Below are 20,179 nucleotides of genomic sequence, written 5' to 3' on the forward strand. Positions count from 1 at the left end.
CTCTGCTGTATAAACCTCAGAAGTTAAACCACGTGTGTTCGTGGAGTGACAACCAAACTACATCACAGATTCACATTCCATAAACACACTTAAAAACATTGCACGCCTGAAAACAAACATAAGCCCACAGATATGTACTACTCATAAACATGCATTCCGATCGAACCTTTACAACACGTTGTCTTGGAGGCCCGGAGATGAATCAGGCGTTATTGTGAAGATCGTTCCTCTTAATAAAAGCGATTACGGCCATCTTTTTTTTATCTCGCTCAATTTATTTTCCATATCATCCATCAAGACACTTGTTGCTTCTCCTGACGTTCAAGATCAAAGCGGGCGATTCCACTCTTTTAATAACACGGAGGGGGTTTGGCAACTATTGATTTGAGGAGAACATTATGTCTTTCTCTCGTGCGAGCGTTCGCTTCGGTGGAACCGCTGGCTGCGTGTGAGTTAATAAAAAAACGCTGATGGGAGGAAAGGCAATAAAGAGCCCAGCGGGGGAGTGTGTGTGTGTGTGTGTGTGTGTGTGTGTGTGTGTGTGTGTGTGTGTGTGTGTGTGTGTGTGTGTGTGTGTGTGTGTGTGTGTGTGTGTGTGTGTGTGTGTGTGTGTGTGTGTGTGTGTGTGTGTGTGTTGGAGTGGGGGGGTTCTCGAACCTGTACTCCAGTGTTCGAGAACTCTGCTGGCACCCCACCCGAATCTTACAGCAGCGAGAGGGGTCCTCCTCCACCCCCACCTTTCCTCCACACCCCCCCTGCTGGTATTATTAATAATATCACACACGGGGGGGGGGGGGGGGGCACAGAGAAAGAAGCATGGGGTGTGGGGTAGCATTCAACTGGGTGAGCGAACGGGTCCGGCTGGGGGAGGGGGAGGTAGCAGGGGTCGCTTGTAGTTCACCGTGAAGTCGGGGCTGTTTAATTGGCTGGAGAATGCCAACGGTGTGGTTTCTAAAGAAAGGGCCCGTGGGTTCGTGTCATATAAAGATCCCGGGGGACTGGTTGAAAAAAATAAAAAATACACGTTGGGGCAACAATGACAAAGCACCACCACCAACCCCTCCACCACCTCCTCCTCCACCTCCTCCTCCACCTCCCTCCACCTCCTCCACTGCCCCTTCGCAGGAGCGCCACTCGCTCCGTTTATTTCCTTGTTTATGCGGCCGTAATTCCTCGCCATGACTTCACTTGGGAGGATCCCCCACGCCGGCAGAGTTATGTGGATCCCCCGAGAGACACAAAGTCCGGACTTCTCACCCCCACCCCTCCTCCGAACCCACATTGTCAGTCACATGGTTGAGTGAGTTCTGCCCCCCCCCATCCCCCGGTCCCCACAACGCCGACACACACTAAACATGGGGGAGGAGGTACGTGGGGACACTAAAAGTCCCTCCTGTTTTAAACCCTTCTCAGGACTGGGAGGTCATTAATTTCGGCGAGCCTTTTCGGAGACGCTGACACGGCCATCAATCAAATGTGTTGTTACCACCCGGGTGACCCTGATCACCGCACCGCTACGCACAAACGGACCACACACACATGCGTGCCTACGCACACACACAAACACACCTCGTACGTAGGAAGAGGCCAACACTGTGTTGCCAGCCTAGAGGGTCCTGAGTGGCCTTAGGGGGGGGGGGCTTGGGGCTGAATAAGGGAATCCTCAGTCCAGAAGGCGTGGCAGACATGTTTAACAATGTCGAACAATATCGGAACAATATGGAACGGTGTCGTTGACGACGGGCGGGCTGGGGGGCTCGCACTAATACTAATATGAATACGAATTTGAATTCCCATGTTTCTGAATTTCTGAATCCTAAGTTTTCAATCCGGTCTAATAAAAGAGGTGACATCTTATCATTTGTAGCCTAACTTTGCAAGGTGGTTTCCTTTGTGAGTTGTAAGGAAGTCATTTTTGATGGAATACTTGGAATAATAAAACAGATTTGTTCATGGCTCATGGCTCATGGCTCACGGCTAAACCCCGCTCCTAACCGTTCACAGGCTTCTCCTCCGCTCTCATTATGTGGGTTTTTCCGGCGTCTCTGTCGGCCTCGGGGGGGAACAAAAGCGTCTTGTTTCCGGGATCGGAGTGCCGGCGTCGGCGATGTGAATGACCATCGAGAGCACAAGCCAAAGCCCCCGTGACGGGGGGGGGGGGGACAAGGGGGGACGGGGACGTGGTGGGGGTGTCTGGTTGCCATGTCTGTGATGATGTCACTTTGCCAAAACTGAAGCGAAACCAAAGAGAGTGGATTTAATGAGTTGAGCGATGGCCGCTGTTAATCTCTCCACAAACCCGCCGTCGTCCCGCAACATTTCTGCTTCAGTTTTTTTCCGCTTCGGTTTTTTTTCTACATCTGTGTCTTTTGTGTGCCGTCGGCCCAATGGTGTGTTCTCAAAAGATATTTGTTCTTGATATTTTTTCTGAACATGTTGTTGCTTTAGTAGGTGTTTTCACCCCCTAAGTTCCCATAAATGTGTGCGTCATACCTTTTGTGTAGCACAAGGTGAGTGGCTATCTGAATAGAAATTAAGAAACACTGAAATGTAGCTTGTTTTGTAGCCGTTTGTTGTGGCTGTGTTTTGTAGCTTTCTGGGCGCCTGGATTTGGGCGCTGGTGTGGGGGGGGTGGGGTGGGGGTTAGGTGGGGTGGGTTTGTGTTAAGCTAGCGCTAATTAGATCAATGCTATCTGTTGCACTATCCCGTTGCCTTCTGGAATTAGCATAAGAAAACACTTTTATGGTCACCCCCACTCCCTCCCTCCCTCACACACACAAAACTGACCCACTCGTTAAGTCTCTCTCTCTCTCTCTCTCTCTCTCTCTCTCTCTCTCTCTCTCTCTCTCTCTCTCTCTCTCTCTCTCTCTCTCTCTCTCTCTCTCTCTCTCTCTCTCTCTCTCTCTCTCTCTCTCTCTCTCTCTCTCTCGAAAGATGGACAATAAACAGTTGAAAAACCCCACCACTCTTTAATAAAAGCAGCAAAAGTTTACTTTACGCCAAACTAAGAAAAGGAATGGAAAATAAAATCATTATCAGTGATGGTAAACTGAAAAGCCAAACCCCAATTAGTTGTGACTAAACAGACACACGCACATCTGGGATAATATCAAATGCACACCAACATGCGTGTTTGTGTTCATATAGGAAAAAGGAATTACAACAAGTGGTTATGTGTTTTAGATCCAACAACGGATATGAAGACATTGGTCCGTGAACCAGGACAAGATATAGCCACAACCCGCCTAGATGACCCAAAACCCAAGCATCATGTTTAGAACAATCTATCAACAGTCTAACAATGGCCTGATTCGCCTTAAGGTCAACATATCTTTAACCATGTTGGGGCATTGTCTCCAAACTTCCTCCGCCTTTTAATTGAACCGCTCGGGGCCCGGGACTTTCTGGTTAAATGGACTGTTCATTATTGAGAGGTATTTTACTGCGAGCTGTGAGGTGAACTTTAATGAATCCCTGGCACAAAGCGCCCCTTTCACCACCCCGCAAGAATGGAGAGCCATTTAGAGGCTGCAGGGCTTTATGTCAAAGGCAGACCATAATAGTCATCAGGCCAGGGCAGAAGTTCCCACTAGCCCTGGGAATGCACCAGAAATAAACTTGGTGGACTGGCTTGAAGATTAGAACGAGACAGGGATTGGGTTCTGCTTCGTAACGTCGGCGGGGCATCTGTTGGGGGCTGAGAGATTTTCACACAGAAGAAGAAGAAGAAGAAGAAGAAGCGCTTGTTGTTACTGTACATCCCAGGCCCGCTCGCCCCGCGGGCCGGGGTTTAGCTGTGTTAATGGAATATTAATGAGTTGAGACCAGAGCACTGGTTGACGGGCCGAGCGAGTTGTTTCTGGATGGGAAGATTTAATGGTTGACCGTTTTCAGGGCTTTCTGAGCAGAGGCGAATCAATAGAGAAAATAAGCTCTTTTTTTTTTAAGTGTTGTGAGTTTATTCCAATTCATCAAACGGAGTCTCGGCATGTTTACTCCGTTTTGTAGCTCCTTTTTTCTCCACTTTACGTTTTTTATCAAACCGCTTTTCAAATAATGTTGAAAATAACACGGATGTTCAGGAAGAGCTGGTTTTGAAGGGTTTTAACGTTGGGGTTTATCCAGCCAGGGTTTTACAATAATATCCCCTAAAGCTCGATGCTTTGGTTCAGAGGACACGTGAACCCCTAGTATCACATCTCTACACTCCCTTGCCGCGGCCATTGTGTTTCACCCCGCAGGGAACATCACAGAAATCCCTTCTTGGTTTGCAGGTGGTCGGATGGCAGCAAAGAGTTAAATCCCCTTGGGCCGTGTGCCCCCCCGAAACCCCCACCACTCCACCCCTCCTCCTCCTCCCTTCTTTTGGATGTTGTGATGTCACAAGTCCCTCCTCTCGGCTCAGCCCTCCTCCTGTTGCTTGCCTCTGTGTGCAACAGTTCCTCTCCGGACTGTTTACGGGGGTACTTCCATGACGGCGACCGGAGCTGCCGTTGTGTGAGAGTGTTTGGCGTGTGTGTTTTTTAGTTTACCAGGGACAAGAGTTGGTCTAAGGAAGCTGCTTCAAGGGTGGACGATGCAATGAAGGGTGAGGTCTGAGTCCGTCTCGTTGGTGTTTTTGATCCGACGGGAAGGGGGGGTGGAATCTGGGCAGATGCCTGTGAGCTCTGCAGCGTGATGGCTGTCATGAACCCCCAGTTCATGAGTTTCTGCTTCCCGGGTGGAGGCGGGGCGGGGGAGTACAGCCCGGATCCAGGGGGTCTGGACGGCGTTCTCCATGCCGAGCTGGAGCAGCAGCAGCAGCAACAGCAGAACCACCACCACCAACACCACCACCACCACCACCACCAGGACCTCCACCAGCACCACGACCGCCACCACCATGACCACCACCAGCACCACCAGCAGCAGCAGCAGCAGCACCAACCCCACCAGGAGGAGGACGAGGAGGGCGGCGGGTACCGCGAGACCACCCGGGACCTGCTGAGCTTCATCGACTCGGCCTCCAGCAACATCAAGCTGGCTCTGGACAAGCCCGTCAAGTCCAAGCGGAAGGTCAACCACCGGAAGTACCTCCAGAAGCAGATCAAGAGGTGCACCGGCGTCCTCAGCCCCACCGCCAACGCAGACCCGCAGCCGGGGAAGACCCCGCTGATGACCTGCTCCCCGCCGACGCCCCCTCTGGCCTCCGCAGGGGGGCTCCAGGGCAGCCCGCCGCCGCCGCCGCCCTGCCCCGTGCAGGGGAAGGCCCTGCCCAAGCGGGGGGGGGTGGACAACGGCGGCGGCGGCGTCCAGGCCAGCCTGCAGAGCAAGAGCCTGGCGGCGCTCTTCAACCCGGGCCAGGATGCCCGCGGCGAGGGCAAGGCCAACCGGAAGCCCCCGCTGCGCCACCGCAACCTGCCCCCGTCCTTCTTCACCGAGCCGGCCGGCCGGCACGGCGGCGGCGGCGGCGTCGGGGGGCCGGCGTGCTCCACGTCGGGCGTGACCCTCGGGGAGCTGGAGCGCGGGGACCCCGACGCGGCCGAGTTCTTTGAGCTGCTGGGGCCGGACTACAGCAACATGGCGGCGGCGGCGGCGGCGGCGGAGGCGGAGCACGGGGAGCTGTTCCAGAACCTGCCGCCGGCGGAGATGGCCCTGAGCTCGGAGGCCGGGGCGCCGTTCGACGCGCACCACGGGCTGGGGGCGCTGCTGTACCCGGAGCCGTGGGGCGGATGTACGGCGGCGGAGTTCAGGAAGGGAGGAGGGGGACATGGAGGGGGTGGGGGGGGGCAGCTTCCGCTGTACAGTCTGGGGGACGGCGTGTGCGGGGACGTGGAGGAGGGCTCCCTGTGCGGCTTGGCGTTCCCCAACTTCTTCTCAGACTCTGCGGGCGCGACCCTGTCCTACGACCTGGGCGGGGGAGGGGGCTACGGAAGAGCCCACTTCTCCTCTCTATGAGACCTGGAGTGTGTGTGTGTGTGTGTGTGTGTGTGTGTGTGTGTGTGTGTGTGTGTGTGTGTGTGTGTGTGTGTGTGTGTGTGTGTGTGTGTGTGTGTGTGTGTGTGTGTGTGTGTGTGTGCGTGCGTTGGTTTCACATCTCTATTAACGTATGGAGTTTTGTGTGTGTGATGGTTTCCTATCTATATATGGACATCTCTTTAAACGTGTGTGTGTGTGCATGAGTGTGTATTGGTTGTGTGTGTATGTTGGTTTCACATCTCTATGGACATCTCTATAAACGTGGAGTTGAGTGTGGGTGCGTGCACGTGTGTGTATGTACTGTTGTTGAGTATGTGTGTGCGTGTGCTGTGCGTTTGTTTCAGTGTCGATGAACTTTGACCTTGTGGCGTGGCATGTGACACGTTGACCTGTCTCAGAAAGTGAGCCACATGTTTTTAATCTGGTGTAAATTAATGAATTTTATATCATCCTTTTCTTTCAACACTGTTATGTATTTTGGTATTTTGCTAAAAAAGAAGTTTCGTACACTTCAAGAGCCTAGAGATATCGTTAGAACTTTTGTTTTAAACGGGTTAAAATGTTATTTCACGAATATTATATCTTTCAAAACATAAAATACAGGGATTTCTAATAACTGTGTGTGTGTGGATGTGTTTGTGTGTGTGTGTCCGTGTTTAATGCGTGTGTGTGTGTGTAATGCGTCTGTGTTTTAGTGTAATGCGTGTGTGTGTGTGTGTGTGTGTGTGTGTGTGTGTGTGTGTGTGTGTGTGTGTGTGTGTGTGTGTGTGTGTGTGTGTGTGTGTGTGTGTGTGTGTGTGTGTGTGTGTGTGTGTGTGTGTGTGTGTGAGAGAGAGAGTGACATCACACTTACAGATCCGTGATGATTGCGGACTGATTTAATTGGACAGATAAGCCTTGATTACGGACCGAGAATGTATTAACCGAGCGAGTTGTTTAGCAGAGAATGTGCTTCTAGTTTTAACAAGATGGAGAAATAAAGCTGGTCTTTATTCTGATTACAGGAACTCGTCTTTTATTTATTTTGTATTTTTTATTTTAAATCCTGGTTGTGAAAATATCTTAAATAATTTGAAAACGGTTACCATAAGATTATAAAAAGGGGCTTATACACCCTAACATCACCAAGACCTGGCTGGCCCATCATCATCTCATTCGGCTAGACTACCAATTACCAATGCATTCATATGGGCTATTCATTTCAGACTTTCCTTTGCTGTCGAATAAGAATGATTTGCCAAAGAGAAACTGTGTTGTTGAGGGAAATATCGTTCCCGGATATTTTCTGAAGAACAGGAGTGCAATGTAGGATTTTTTAATGTACAGTCACCAAGGCCATTAAATTAGGGCGACGTACATGGTTTTAGTAATGGGAGTTTACCGCCCCCTGGTGGAGGAAGTGGTCATTGCATATTCTTAAATTGATATTTACTGAGTTGTATTGCAATTTGCATTCCAAAAGTGGAAACCGTCACTCTATTCATGCTCAGGGACAAGCTGTCTTCAATTTTGGATGGCCATTTTCGGATCTCTTATTATTCGATATACTGAAGTGTTTCCTGTTTTGACCGAAAAATCAACAACAAATATATCCGCTAAGTGGCTCCTCTAGCTCCAGAGTTAATGTATTATCCCCAATAAACCAACCACTTGACTAACCTCGGAATAAATTCAAACAACTACACACCAACGAAAGTTGTTCATGATGATTTTATATATTCCGCTGACCGAAAATAGGGACCCATTCTGCCGCTAGGTGACAGTGTTGCTCCATTAGAATTCGCCTTTAGCTCTTTCGCTGTGTTGGCGCTGAGCAAGTTTCACACCACACGAAAGTCACCATGCCATTATATATCAATTATTTTGTCTTGAATGATTTTTGAAGATTAATTATTATTAATGATTTAATAATTATTTGATTAATGATAAAGCTGAATTCGTGAAATGAGTGATTTTTATACGACAAATATAGACAACAAATTATTCATGGTTTTATTTTGCAGTGTTCCTGTAAGCACTGGTTCGCGTTTTCATTGCAGGCTGATATTGTTCTCCAGACAGCATTGATTCGCTTCAAGGCGGTCAATAATAACCTCTATGTTATAGGGGCCAATAACAAGATCTGGCCACCACACATAACATGCAGCAAAATGTGAGCACGACATCTGAACACAGAACTCGTATATATTTCCTTCTCCACTCTAGGCCTGCTGGCGGATTTTGTATCAGATAAAGACCCAACTGTCTGCCACGGCGGAGCCCTGCTTTGGTTTATTGGACATTGGAAGTGTAATGTTTATCAAGGCGATTAACGAGATCTCTCCTCCTGGCAGGGCGGCAAATTACGAATCAAGGCAGATTCCTCTGAGTCAACCAGATAATCAACCGGTCGGTCTCCGAGTGCAACCTGTCTCTCAACTCAAACCAAACACACACACACACACACACACACACACACACACACACACACACACACACACACACACACACACACACACACACACACACACACACACACACACACACACACACACACACACACACACACACACGTGTTTGTCAAGACAGAGGGAACAATCCTCTTGAGGGAGAAGCAGCTTTTACATCAGTTATTTGTTATTTCTTTTTTTATGCTTCACCGGAGAGCTTCCATCCGCACCAGCCGTCCTCCCGGTGACCTTCTCGAGCCCGGAGTAGAGGCCTACTATTGTTTTTCACTCCACCCCAGTGGAAGCGGGCGGTAATCCGATAGTTACAACCCGTATGCCCCTCTCAGTAAACTCTCTAGCAAAACGCGAACGCCTTCCCGATCAATCCGACGCCTTTTCCATGTGAGGCCGGCAAAAGCTTTTGTTTCAACAAAACCTTACGTGGGCACCTATAGGACATCACTTAGTGTGCATTTAACATCGGCCATTGATTATTGCTCCCGCGCAGAGAGAGAGAGAGAGCACCTTGACAAGCGGATGTTGGACTCGCACCACACCCACATGGCGTATTAAACCCGGGGCAACACATTTCTGTATTCAGGGAGTCTTCATGTGTTGCTACCCTACCCATACGGGTGAGTTACAGGGACGTGCAGAAAATATTGCTGAATATATGGTATCTAATGTATCGTGTGTGTGTGTGTGTGTGTGTGTGTGTGTGTGTGTGTGTGTGTGTGTGTGCGTGTGCGTGTGTGCGTGTGCGTGTGTGCGTGTGTGTGTCCTAAGCCATGGCCTTGATCTGTGATCGCTGCAGATTTCCTGATCGACTTACAACTTTAAACAACGCCCACATCTTTAACATTCGGCTGTTGTAGCTCCATGGCCTGTTTGCCTCTCAGTTCATGTCTTTCATTAATATTCAGCATTCTGGGGAAGTGGAAGGCCCGACAATATATGCTGCTACACATTCTGGCCACAATGATCGATTCAATGATTGACCTCTGTCTCATTACAATCGCCTGTTTGCCAACTGAAATCCTAACCATACAGAGAAATGTCCAAAGTTTTCATAAGTCATCCTTGTGAATCGTGAGGTTATGTTTTGGGTGAAATCCCTGGACCCCCAAATCCGTAATTTCCCTGATTAAGGTTTGTTTTTTGTGTTTTTGTGGTCCAGTGGGCATAGCTGGACGTTATCGGGATACCTCCAATTAGGTGGGACATAGAACAATTAGAAGTGACCTCACACTTGGTTGACCAATGGCACTAAGCCTAAAGATGACCAATCACAAGCATAAGCCCAAACTTTCCCCGCTAGTCCCACACTATTTGCATAACATAAAAACGGCTGGCTTAATGGTGTCTCTCATAACGCTAATGATTGGTCTGCTACTTCTTTGTACCAGGGCCCAGGTAATAGACCAAACTATTGCAGATAAGTCTACTACCCACGCCCCGATGCATACAAGTAGCAGTCCCTTAATTAGCATCCTGTGCGACACCTGTGACAAATGGTGCTTAAATAAAATTAACAAAATATTCAATGTCCCCTTCCTGGTGATTCCGACACATTCAGAACTGCTTCGTTAATGTCTTTATAAGGCAGCCTGCTTTGTTGCCCCTTGCGCTTGTCAAAAGGATATGTCGCACGTTTCTAATTTGAAAGAGTGTCAGGGACAATATAGGATGCTGAACAAAGCGCCCGTGACGGGAGCTTGCACAGCAGTGACGTCCTGTTCGATCCCTAAAACTGCTCATACCATAATACTGCCACGCCTAGGCTGTGGCCATTTCAACTTAACCCCCCTTAATCGTGCACCTAAACTTTTGACTGGTGACAGTTTATAAACTTGGTTCAATAGCTGTGCCTCTAAACCAAACGTGAAGGTAGTCTGTGTGAAAATGAATCAAACCTCGATCCCAGTTCATCGTAAGAACTTTAGTAACAACTGTCTGCCACTGGTGCCCATCGAGTCCTTGCTCTTGTCTACGTATTTGGTCTAGCTATTAGAGTTGGCCTTCTCTTTAACCTGCCTGACAACCAATTTGCCTGATCAATAATTCCAACCACTGTTGCCAAAGCAATAATCAAAACACCCGCTACATTCATGGGAGATATGTTGCTTCTGAAAAAGATAAAAAATCAAAACAAGATCAAGTCTTTTCCAATTCAATTCATGTTCCACTATTTGCCGCTCTGATGGGCTGGTTCTCCCTAGGATATTTTTTTTGTGAGATAACAATTGTGACTCGCACATTCAAGTCTCAGCCAGACTTTCAGAATACTACCTTGGAGGTTGAGCTGTTTTAATCTACAGATGCAACCAGACCACATACAATAATCCGTCATGCAAATACCTTCATTAAAAATGATGTAAAAAAGCATTCCTGTCAATCTGAATGAGTTCAGTAATTGATGGTTCTGTTGTGACTTTATCTTTGTGTGGTGTGTGTGTGTGTGTGTGTGTGTGTGTGTGTGTGTGTGTGTGTGTGTGTGTGTGTGTGTGTGTGTGTGTGTGTGTGTGTGTGTGTGTGTGTGTGTGTGTGTGTGTGTGTGTGTGTGTGTGTGTTAAAGGGTCAGACCAAATGCTAAAATCACACGGTAAGGACAGCACCCTCTATGGGAGTAAACAGGTTACTGTAAGTGATGTCACGGGCCATAAACCTTTGGCCTGGGCTGTGACATCAAGCATGTGTGCCGGTTCGATCCTGTGGTTTTGATTTTAGTGCTTGGTTATTCTTGAGAAGTGCAGGGTAATCACCCATTTAATGTAATGGTGTAATTGTATAATGGGTTGCAGGGTACAACAATCATTTTCTGATTCATTAACAGATTTACTTTGTAAGAAGAAGTATCTTAAAGCAGGCTAGATAATTGAGTTTAAAAGTAGTAACTTTAAACACGTTTAAGTGTGCCAAGGCAAATGCAAGGCCAGCTGTTTTTTTTATGCATCAATTTGGTAGAGCGTCTTTTTATCCTTATAAACCAGTTTTTGTTTAGACAGAAGGCCAAAACTGAGGAGAAAATATATGCGTTTTATGATCTTCATTATTGTGGACGGTGGACCTCAGAATGCTCTCCATCCCATTTGTGGAGAGGGTAATAGTGAGCAGAATAATTTAACATTCAAAGATATTTCTCAAAGATCGTGTCATGGAGGTTTCCAGTTGAAGCCAGTTCACACTGCCTGTTCTCTGACGCCATTATTTCCCTGCGATAAATACCAGTCATGATGGAATATTTATTTATTGCTCGGTCCTTTTGTTTCGTTGTTTATTTGCTTAAGTTGGTTAGCAAAGCAGCTCCAGGACTAGTGCCTGGAAGGCTGGTGTGAGCACAGAAAAAATACACAGCGTTAATTAATAGTAGGCCAACATCAGAGGCATCCATCCCAGAGAGAAATAAATAAATCGGAAAGCAAATAAATTTGGAAAGCAAATATGTTGGACTTAAACTGTCGAGTGGTTAGATCAAACAAACGACTCGTTGTGGGAGGACCTCGGTTGATCAATGTGCGATCGGCAATCTGATTCAAATTTCAGAGGGAAATCAGTTTCACTATGAAACTCCAAGCCGAATCCGCTCTGTCTTGAACACTTGTTACAGAACCTGATAGTGAAGTGCCAGACTTGCTGGTTTAGGAAAGTTTTGAAATCTATACTAATGATATGGGAGATTGGAGTGAAGAACTACAGCAAACTGCCCAAAAACATGAGCCCCAACCAACCTTTAACATAGAGGAAATGGAAGGGAAGCAGAGGGTTAAGAACGATAAATAAGAACAGCTAATGTAGAGAAGGAGAGTAAGATAAAGGAAGGGTGGCGACGGATACTGAGCGGGAGGGAGAGGGCGAGAACGAGACAGGGATACAGAGAGAAGGCGAGAGTGTAAGAAAGAGAGAGAGTGAGATATAGTAAGGCAGAGAGATGCACATCTCTACTCCGGATGATCTTAAAAGAAAAGAGAAAGCGGGCACAGGTGCAGATGAGTAGAAGAACTAATTAGTGACACCTGGAGAGAGCGCAATTGACAGGAGAAGAACGGAAGAGGAGGAGGAGGAGGAGGAGGAGGAGGAGGAGGAGGATGAGGAGGTGCAGAGCTTAACTCTAATGACTTCTCTACCAGAAAGCCTGCGCTGTATCCCCTGAAACCCGGCTCAGAAAGTAGCGTGAGTAGAGATCATCTGCCAACAGGGGACTTATCAGAGGGACCTGATTGGCTGAATCTTCCACTGTTGGAAGACCCTTAAATTACATATTCGGAAAAAAAAATCAAAGGATAATTGTGCCCCTTCGATTTCTTACTATCATTTCTTGTCTTCTATTTCTTATCTGGCAAAAAAAATATGGAAGAATTTCGAAGTGGATTGTACCTTGTTCGCTTGATTCAGGTTCACGATTTCAAATGTCAGCGGAGATATGGGCCCTCGTTTGTTGTCTAGTTGTTTGCTGTTAGTGGCGTGTGTTTCTACATATTGCTCATATGCCTTTTAACTCTGTATATCACAGCAATCCTTCTCTCTGGATCCAACCGCATGCGATTCATGTATTGGCCTGGCAATTTATTCCCAGACTAAAGTGGATAATATATATCCAGGTCATGAGGGATCAGGGAGGGGGTTGGGGCATCTTATCTTAAGGATGTCCACAGGTCCAGTGCAGGCATTTGGGGTTCATACCCATAACATTCGGGCTGGGAGTCGATAAACTTAGCCACTAGGCTTTCCTGCCCACTCATATGTCTACATGGGGGGTCTAATTTATCTATAATCACACTCTTTTTGAGATTGTCTCACTCCAGCGATGGAGAGTACTGACTTGGTTCAGAACAAACAGAGGCACACAGTGAGAGGCTGAAAGCATACACTCCATCGTGGCTTTGATTGACTTCTCATCTGGGAAACCCATGGCACGATGTGGATATGATATGCTTTTCCCTTGATTTGGGAACCATATAGTGAGCTTCTGAAAGGCTTTTTATTCTCTGATCGACTTTTGATTCTCTGATCGACTTTTCTTCTTAGAAACCACATTGTACGGCCATGACAAACTTTTCGTTATACGGTAGACTTTTAATATTCTGACATGCTGTTGATTCCTTGGTACACTTCATTTGAGTACTCATTCATTCACTGAAGGAGCTTTATAGCGAGGCTATGATGTACATTTCATTCTCTGGTACTTTTTAATTAAGAAACCTGTAAGCGAGGCAGTGGTAACAATTTTAATTCTCTTATAGGTGTCATATGAGAGACAACATAGTGAGGCTATGATGGACCTTCCATGATCCGTCGACTTTTCATTGTGCTGTTTGTCTATCCCTAGAAACCACATAGGGAGACGGATGGAGTTTTCACCTGAGATACCACACTTCCTCCTAAGCGCCCTGGTCGACGGTGACAATACGACGCCGACTTGTCAACAATACGGTGAGGTATCTCCTTGACCACTATCAGGAGGGGGAAGGAGGGGGGGGGGGGGGGGGGGGGGATAAGCGGGAGAGAGAGAGAGAGAGAGGCAGAGAGAGCGAGAGAGAGGAATTTGAGGTGTGAAGGGGGCTTTATCTGCCTCTGTATCTCATCGAGGATCTGATGTACAGGGGGAGTGAATGACGGGGCCGAGCAAGTCGTCTCATCCTACCTGCGGATCCCCGCCGGAGCCCTTCATAATCTCCCAGAGAGCCCCCCCCCCAAATCCCATTCCGGGGTGTGCTCTCCACACTCATAACGGCCGGAGCGTTTCGTCTTGATGGAGGGGGCGGGCGGAGGCGCTGGAGGAGGGGGTGAAGGGCAGTGTATCGGCTGTTTGCAGACCATCTCGAGGATAAAGCATGAAGAGGGTCGTCTATTTTGGGCTTGTCGTTTCTGTAACGAGGTCTGGACTTTTGTACGAGCTGCTGCTGCTGCTGCTGCTGCTGCTGCTGCTGCGGGGGTGGAGGAGGGGGAGGAGGAGGGGGTGGAGGAAGGGGAGGAGGAGAGGGTGGAGGAGGGGGAGGAGGAGGGGGAGGACAGGAAGGAGAAGGAGGGGGGTGAAATGTGTGGCAAAATGTCTGCCAGGGATAGAAATTGCAACATCATCTACCGCTAAAGAGATGGGAAGGGAAACACACACACGCACGCACACACACACACGCACGCACGCACGCACGCACGCACGCACGCACGCACGCACGCACGCACGCACGCACACACACACACACACACACACACACACACACACACACACACACACACACACACACACACACACACACACACACACACACACACACACACACACACTGTGAGTCAGTCCTGGTAATGGGGCGGGAGACACCAACACTAGTTGTTACAGAAATCCACAACCTTCTGCATTCAGTAAGATGCAAGACTATCACTCTGATAACTTCCTGGTCTCTGGTCTTTCCCAGTAGGGTCACTGGTCTTTCCAAGTTCCATGTCTCTAGCCTCTACAAGGTCTCTACTTGGTCTAAGTTTCCGGTCTTACAGGGTCTTGAATATCTCTGGTCTCTCTAAAGCAGGGGTGCCCAACCTTTTTTGACCCAAGATCTACTTTTCAATAGCCAACCTCCCGAGATCTACCAGCAAACCTACCTTCAAGCGGGGGGGGGGGGGTAGAGAACAATTGTTGACGGGGGGGGGGGGGGGGGGGGGGGTTGTATCGTGAACCTACGGACTTCAGTGGGGGTTTCATTCCGTCTGCACGGCACCTTCTCAACGATAATCAATAATCTTCCTCCCACTCAGGGTGAAAATGGTAGGTCTTAGCTTGTTTCCCCTCAGCCATGCCAACGTTTAGGAGTGTGTAACTACTGTTGACGGCTTTCAACTGCTGTTAACAGCACATGCGCTACCGCGCGTATATGTCCCGCGCAAATTTAATTTTATTAAAAAAAAAATATATTAAAAAAAAACTTTTTTTTTTCTTCACCCCTCGCGATCGACTTGGGATCTGTCGGCGATCTACTGGTAGACCGCGATCGACTGGTTGGGCACCCCTGCTCTAAAGGGTCTATGTTTCTGGTCTCCCTAAAGGGTCTAGGTTTCTGGTCCTACAGGGTCTTCAATACCTCTGGTCTCTATAAAGGCTCTAGGTTTCTGGATTACAGGGTCTATGTTTCTGGTCTCCCTAAAGGGTCTAGGTTTCTGGTCTTACAGGGTCTTCAATACCTCTGGTCTCTATAAAGGCTCTAGGTTTCTGGTCTAGGTTCCTGAGGTCCCCAAGCCCCTCTGGGGACAGACAGTCTGGAGAGGTCTGCAATGGGACCAGGTTCTGGTAACACCTATGTGCAGAGACTCTGTCACCCCATGCATCAGTTCTGTCTAGACTTTCTCACTTATTCAAATCCAGGGCTGTCAATCAACACCGCCGTCTATCCAATTACAACATGTGTCATGATGTCTGCTGTTTCCCTGCCAGTAATTATATCGAGTTGGCAGATGGAGAAATGCTCCTGAATCTTTTTGGATTGCTATTATTATTTCATTTTTCGATCTACAGTTGAAAATAACAAGGTGGGAATTCGATTTACAAGGCTGGACATTTCTATGAATGTGTAACTATCCGCGATCGCGGCGTACTATGTAATATGACATATTACTGTTGTGAACATTATTTCCACAGAAAAAAAAAGACTCATTCAGATTCCAGGGCGCAGATACAGACCAAGATTACTGCAAGCTCTGGTCTGCCTTGACAGCATTTCTGCTATACTATACCATATAAACTATAATACTGTTCTTTGTTACTGCTTAGTCAAGCTCACTTGTTGTTACCATGTCATTTATTTTCTCTGTAGTTTCGTTTCTTTGTATTTTTTAACTACTGTGTAGTTCTGGGTCTAGTAGTGGTATTGCGTGATGGTTTAATCTGTAGTTTTGTGTGTATAGTTTTCACACTGTAGTTGCTATCAATATAGTTTCTCTTGTTCTTGTCTCTCTTGTGTGTTTGTGTTGGTATAGTTGTCTCCAGCATCATTACCGTGAATGAAAAAGTATTTATTTAGTTTCTGGTGCTTCCTGCAAACGCTCTCTCTCTGTCTCTGTCTCTGTGTCTCTGTGTGTGGAGTTTGAATGATGGAGGCCTCGTATCTAATGAATTGTTTTCCTTGTGTCTAAATAGAGGCAGAGTTTGATTCACAAGAAGAGAAGGTTTTTTGTGTGAGCGGAGTAAAACTTCACCGCATGATATTTTGGTTGGGAGTTTTCGTCTCTGCAGGGAAAAAAAACATTTATTCAGAAGGGGAGACGGCCTGCGTTTTGTTTACAGTGAGCCATGAAACTGTGTGATAGGGTATCATAAATAGAGGGAGCATCATAAAGAAAATAATTGGAAAAGGAAACATGGTATTGCAACTGTGCAGTGCCTGTTTTCTGACTCTCTCTCTCTCTCTGCTGAACAAGCATAATGTCACGTGCGTGAGGAGGCACTGCTGAAGGTTGTGCATCATCTTGTTTTCTAACTGAAGTGTTTTTCAAAGTCCTCAGGCACCTGTCGATTATTCTGGTCCAATCTGCGCCAGTTATTTTAAATCGTTCGACATGCTGTTGTTATGGTGTTTTCTTTATCAGATCATTTCATCCTAAGTAAGTAAAGTAGAAAGTTGATACAAAGACAGGTCATTAAGGAGCAAGTAGGGGTTGGACAGTGAATACAAGTGTCGTTAAGGAGCAGGTATACGTACAAAAGTTAAGACAGAGACAAGCCATTAAGGAGCAGGTAGGGGTTGGACAGTGAATACATAGACGTGTAATTAAGGAGCAGGTAGGGGTTGGACAGTTAAGACAGAGATAGACCATTAAGAAGCAGGTAGGGGTAGGACAATAAATACAGAGACAGGTCATTAAGGAGCAGGTAGGAGTTAGACGAATACTGGTACATGTCTTTAGGCAGCAGGTAAGGGTTAGGATGTCTACACGTAGCGGACGTAGGGGATCGAATCCAGGACCTCTCCGCAGTTAGTCGGCCGTTTATTCATTGTGTGCAATTTCGAAGATTTACCAACGTTTGGTGCTTGTAATGGTATTATTTGTTCAACTCCCCACCATCGCTGCATCCTATGTTCCAATGCACGTTGAGCTCAGCACTTCCTATAAGAGGATTAGGCCGTGTGTTTATCCATCAGCAAACTAAACAATAATGGAGTTGCACAACACCAGTGCCCTGCATGGCTATTGCTCCACAAATCGGCAAGTATCAAAAATGTTTTTTTTTTACAGTAATATTTCCCTTCAATAAAACAGCAGCCCTTGAGCAACAAACCTTGTGGAAAGTGAATGCGTTGCAGAAACGTCTTGAATTAGAACGTTAAAATCCCATCATCCCATCACATCCGCCGCAAAACAATTACATGAGAGATAATTGAAAAATGGTTCGTTACTAGGGGGTTCAAGCCTGAAAGGCAATGTGTTCGATCCCCAAAGTCTACACACAATCTACCCGGAAGCTTCTTCCAACAAGATGCCTTAGCCCCCCTGCCTGCTCCTTAATAACTTGTGTATGACTTTACTGTTAAACGCTTTGAATTAAAACAGCAGTATTAAATAGTAATATACTCTGCCGTTCAATAACCTTAAATGTTTTCTGTGCACACAAAGACACATCGCTCATTGTCCCCTTGTTAGCTTCCATCGATGCTAAGAAGGTCTGACTAGCGTTAATTTAGGTGTGCTAATGAAATGTACAAGTTAAGATAAAGGTCCTGTTAGCGCTTTTTCGACTGGTTGAAAGTAAAAGATCCTTATCAATTTTAATTTGATTACCACTCGTAATTGTAGAATCAATAACTTTTAGACGGCAATGGAACCCATATCTCTCTGCTTTCTTTGCCGGGACTGAAATATTGGAGCATTTACTTGAACCTTTTAAGGATTTTATGAAGAGGTCGGACGAGGATGAATTCAGTGATAATCTAACTTAGCCCCGGCCACATTTTATTATACTTTTTGTTTTATTTGATTGCATATGACCCACGATCATCAGACAATGGATATCTAAACCACAAGACCACTTTTTCTTGTGCCTCCCACTTTGACTTCTCTGTCGGCTGTGAGGTTCTTTGTGACCCCCGGGTTGTTAGCTGTACCTGTGGACGACTGCCAGTGTTTGAGCGTGTTTACTCTGTTTGGAAGGCGTCTGCTGCACTGTCTACCCAACTGGATCATCCTGAGCTCTGGTCTGAGAAAGCTGCTCCGCTCTAACGAACGTCTCCCTAACGATCCCCCCTGTTCCCTCGGGGGGTTTCCTCCCCCCTCTCCGAGGCCCTGCCTTCCTTCCTCACGGATGTGTGAACTATTGAGAGACCAATCGTCGAGATGAAACCCTGTGTAGCAACAAACTTCTGACTTCTCCTGACTTTAGTTTGAGAACTGAAAAGCAAAAAGCTCTCTTGCTATTCTCTCTCCGCATTGACTTTAGTACTCGAGGGAGTCACACAATTCCCATCCTTCTCTCGAAACTCAAGGCATCTCCTCAGGAAAGTTTGGGGAACAACTCCGATTTTTCTTTTGTTCCCAGTGAGTTTTCGCAGGCCGTTCCCAGCCACACTGGGTAACAGATGTGAGTTTAATACGTGGAGGGTCCTTCTGGAGCAGCTGCTTCTGTTGCTGCTCCACTGGCACTTCGAAGACAAATGACAAACAGCTGCTTGCCTCTCATCAGACTCCATCTTCCAAGATGGCCGCTGTGTTCCCTCCCTCATCTCCTTTATGGAGCCCAAAGGACGCCAGGGCCTTTTCCTCTGGCCAACCAACAACCAACCAACAACCAGCCAACGACCAATTAACAACGCAACGACTAATTGAGCCACCGAGCCTTCTTCAGCGGACTGGATAATGATCCCCTGGTTACTGGTCGCATAGCCTGGCACTGGACAGTATACCTGGGTTTAATAAGAAAGGGCTGACGTCAAAAAAGTCTTTTTATAGTCCAAATGGCACCAAACACAAAACTTTGACTGCCTGGTGACTTTTACGCTAACACATGACTCACCGTGGATTTCTGTTGTTATTCCTTAATTGAGGATATGGATTCTAAATGAAAATGTGACAGATGGCGTATACGTCCTATAAGTAACCTAGCCGTTTTCCAACGGTAACCTGTTTAAAATCAACAATGATGAAATGAGTGCACAACCGTGGAATGTCCTACACACACCCTAAACCCAGCCAGCTGATCACCGGTGCATGAAATAACATAGTCCAGAGAAAGGCATTTGCTGTTATTTGTGTGAGTGTGTGTGTGCATGTGTGTGTGTGTGTGTGTGTGTGTGTGTGTGTGTGTGTGTGTGTGTGTGTGTGTGTGTGTGTGTGTGTGTGTGTGTGTGTGTGTGTGTGTGACAAATGAAGGGCAAACTAGGTAACTGTAATGGATAAGCGTGCAAATGGTTTTATTCTGAAATAGCCTTTTACTTTAAACATAAATTATTTTTCAACAGTATTGGATGAGTACTTGCACCGTATTACTTCAAACATAAACAGTGTATAAAGTTAGCTTCTTTGTGAATTAAAACAGACATTCGAGAAAATGTTGTGAATTAATTCCAAAACATTCAACCATAAAATCAGGTGTACACCTGACACACATAGTCCTTGAAACATTTCTGTCGACCAATCAAAGGACGGCGTGTGTTGCTCCCACACTTTGCCACCATTTCAGACCGCTTGGTACCCCAACAGAGGAGTACCGGAAAACAGGTACGGCTAATCGCAGCCAAGTCTGCATATTTTGGGACCCCGCCCACTTTTGGCGTTGGAAACGCAAACCGTAGCGCACCTCATCGCACCTTGCCGT

At 47.0% G+C, this 20,179-nt stretch overlaps 1 protein-coding gene across 1 annotated transcript; it reads left to right on the top strand.

Moving 5' to 3' along the window:
• Positions 1-3,024: 3,024 nt before the first annotated feature.
• On the top strand, positions 3,025-7,861 carry LOC130405290 (protein FAM181B). Its single transcript, XM_056610334.1, has one exon. The coding sequence runs from the start codon at positions 4,679-4,681 to the stop codon at positions 5,936-5,938; it is 1,260 nt and encodes a 419-aa protein (XP_056466309.1). The 5' UTR covers positions 3,025-4,678; the 3' UTR covers positions 5,939-7,861.
• The last annotated feature ends 12,318 nt before the right edge of the window (positions 7,862-20,179 follow it).

The sequence above is a fragment of the Gadus chalcogrammus genome, chromosome 16 (genome assembly GCF_026213295.1).
Source record: "Gadus chalcogrammus isolate NIFS_2021 chromosome 16, NIFS_Gcha_1.0, whole genome shotgun sequence".
Lineage (NCBI taxonomy): Eukaryota > Metazoa > Chordata > Actinopteri > Gadiformes > Gadidae > Gadus > Gadus chalcogrammus.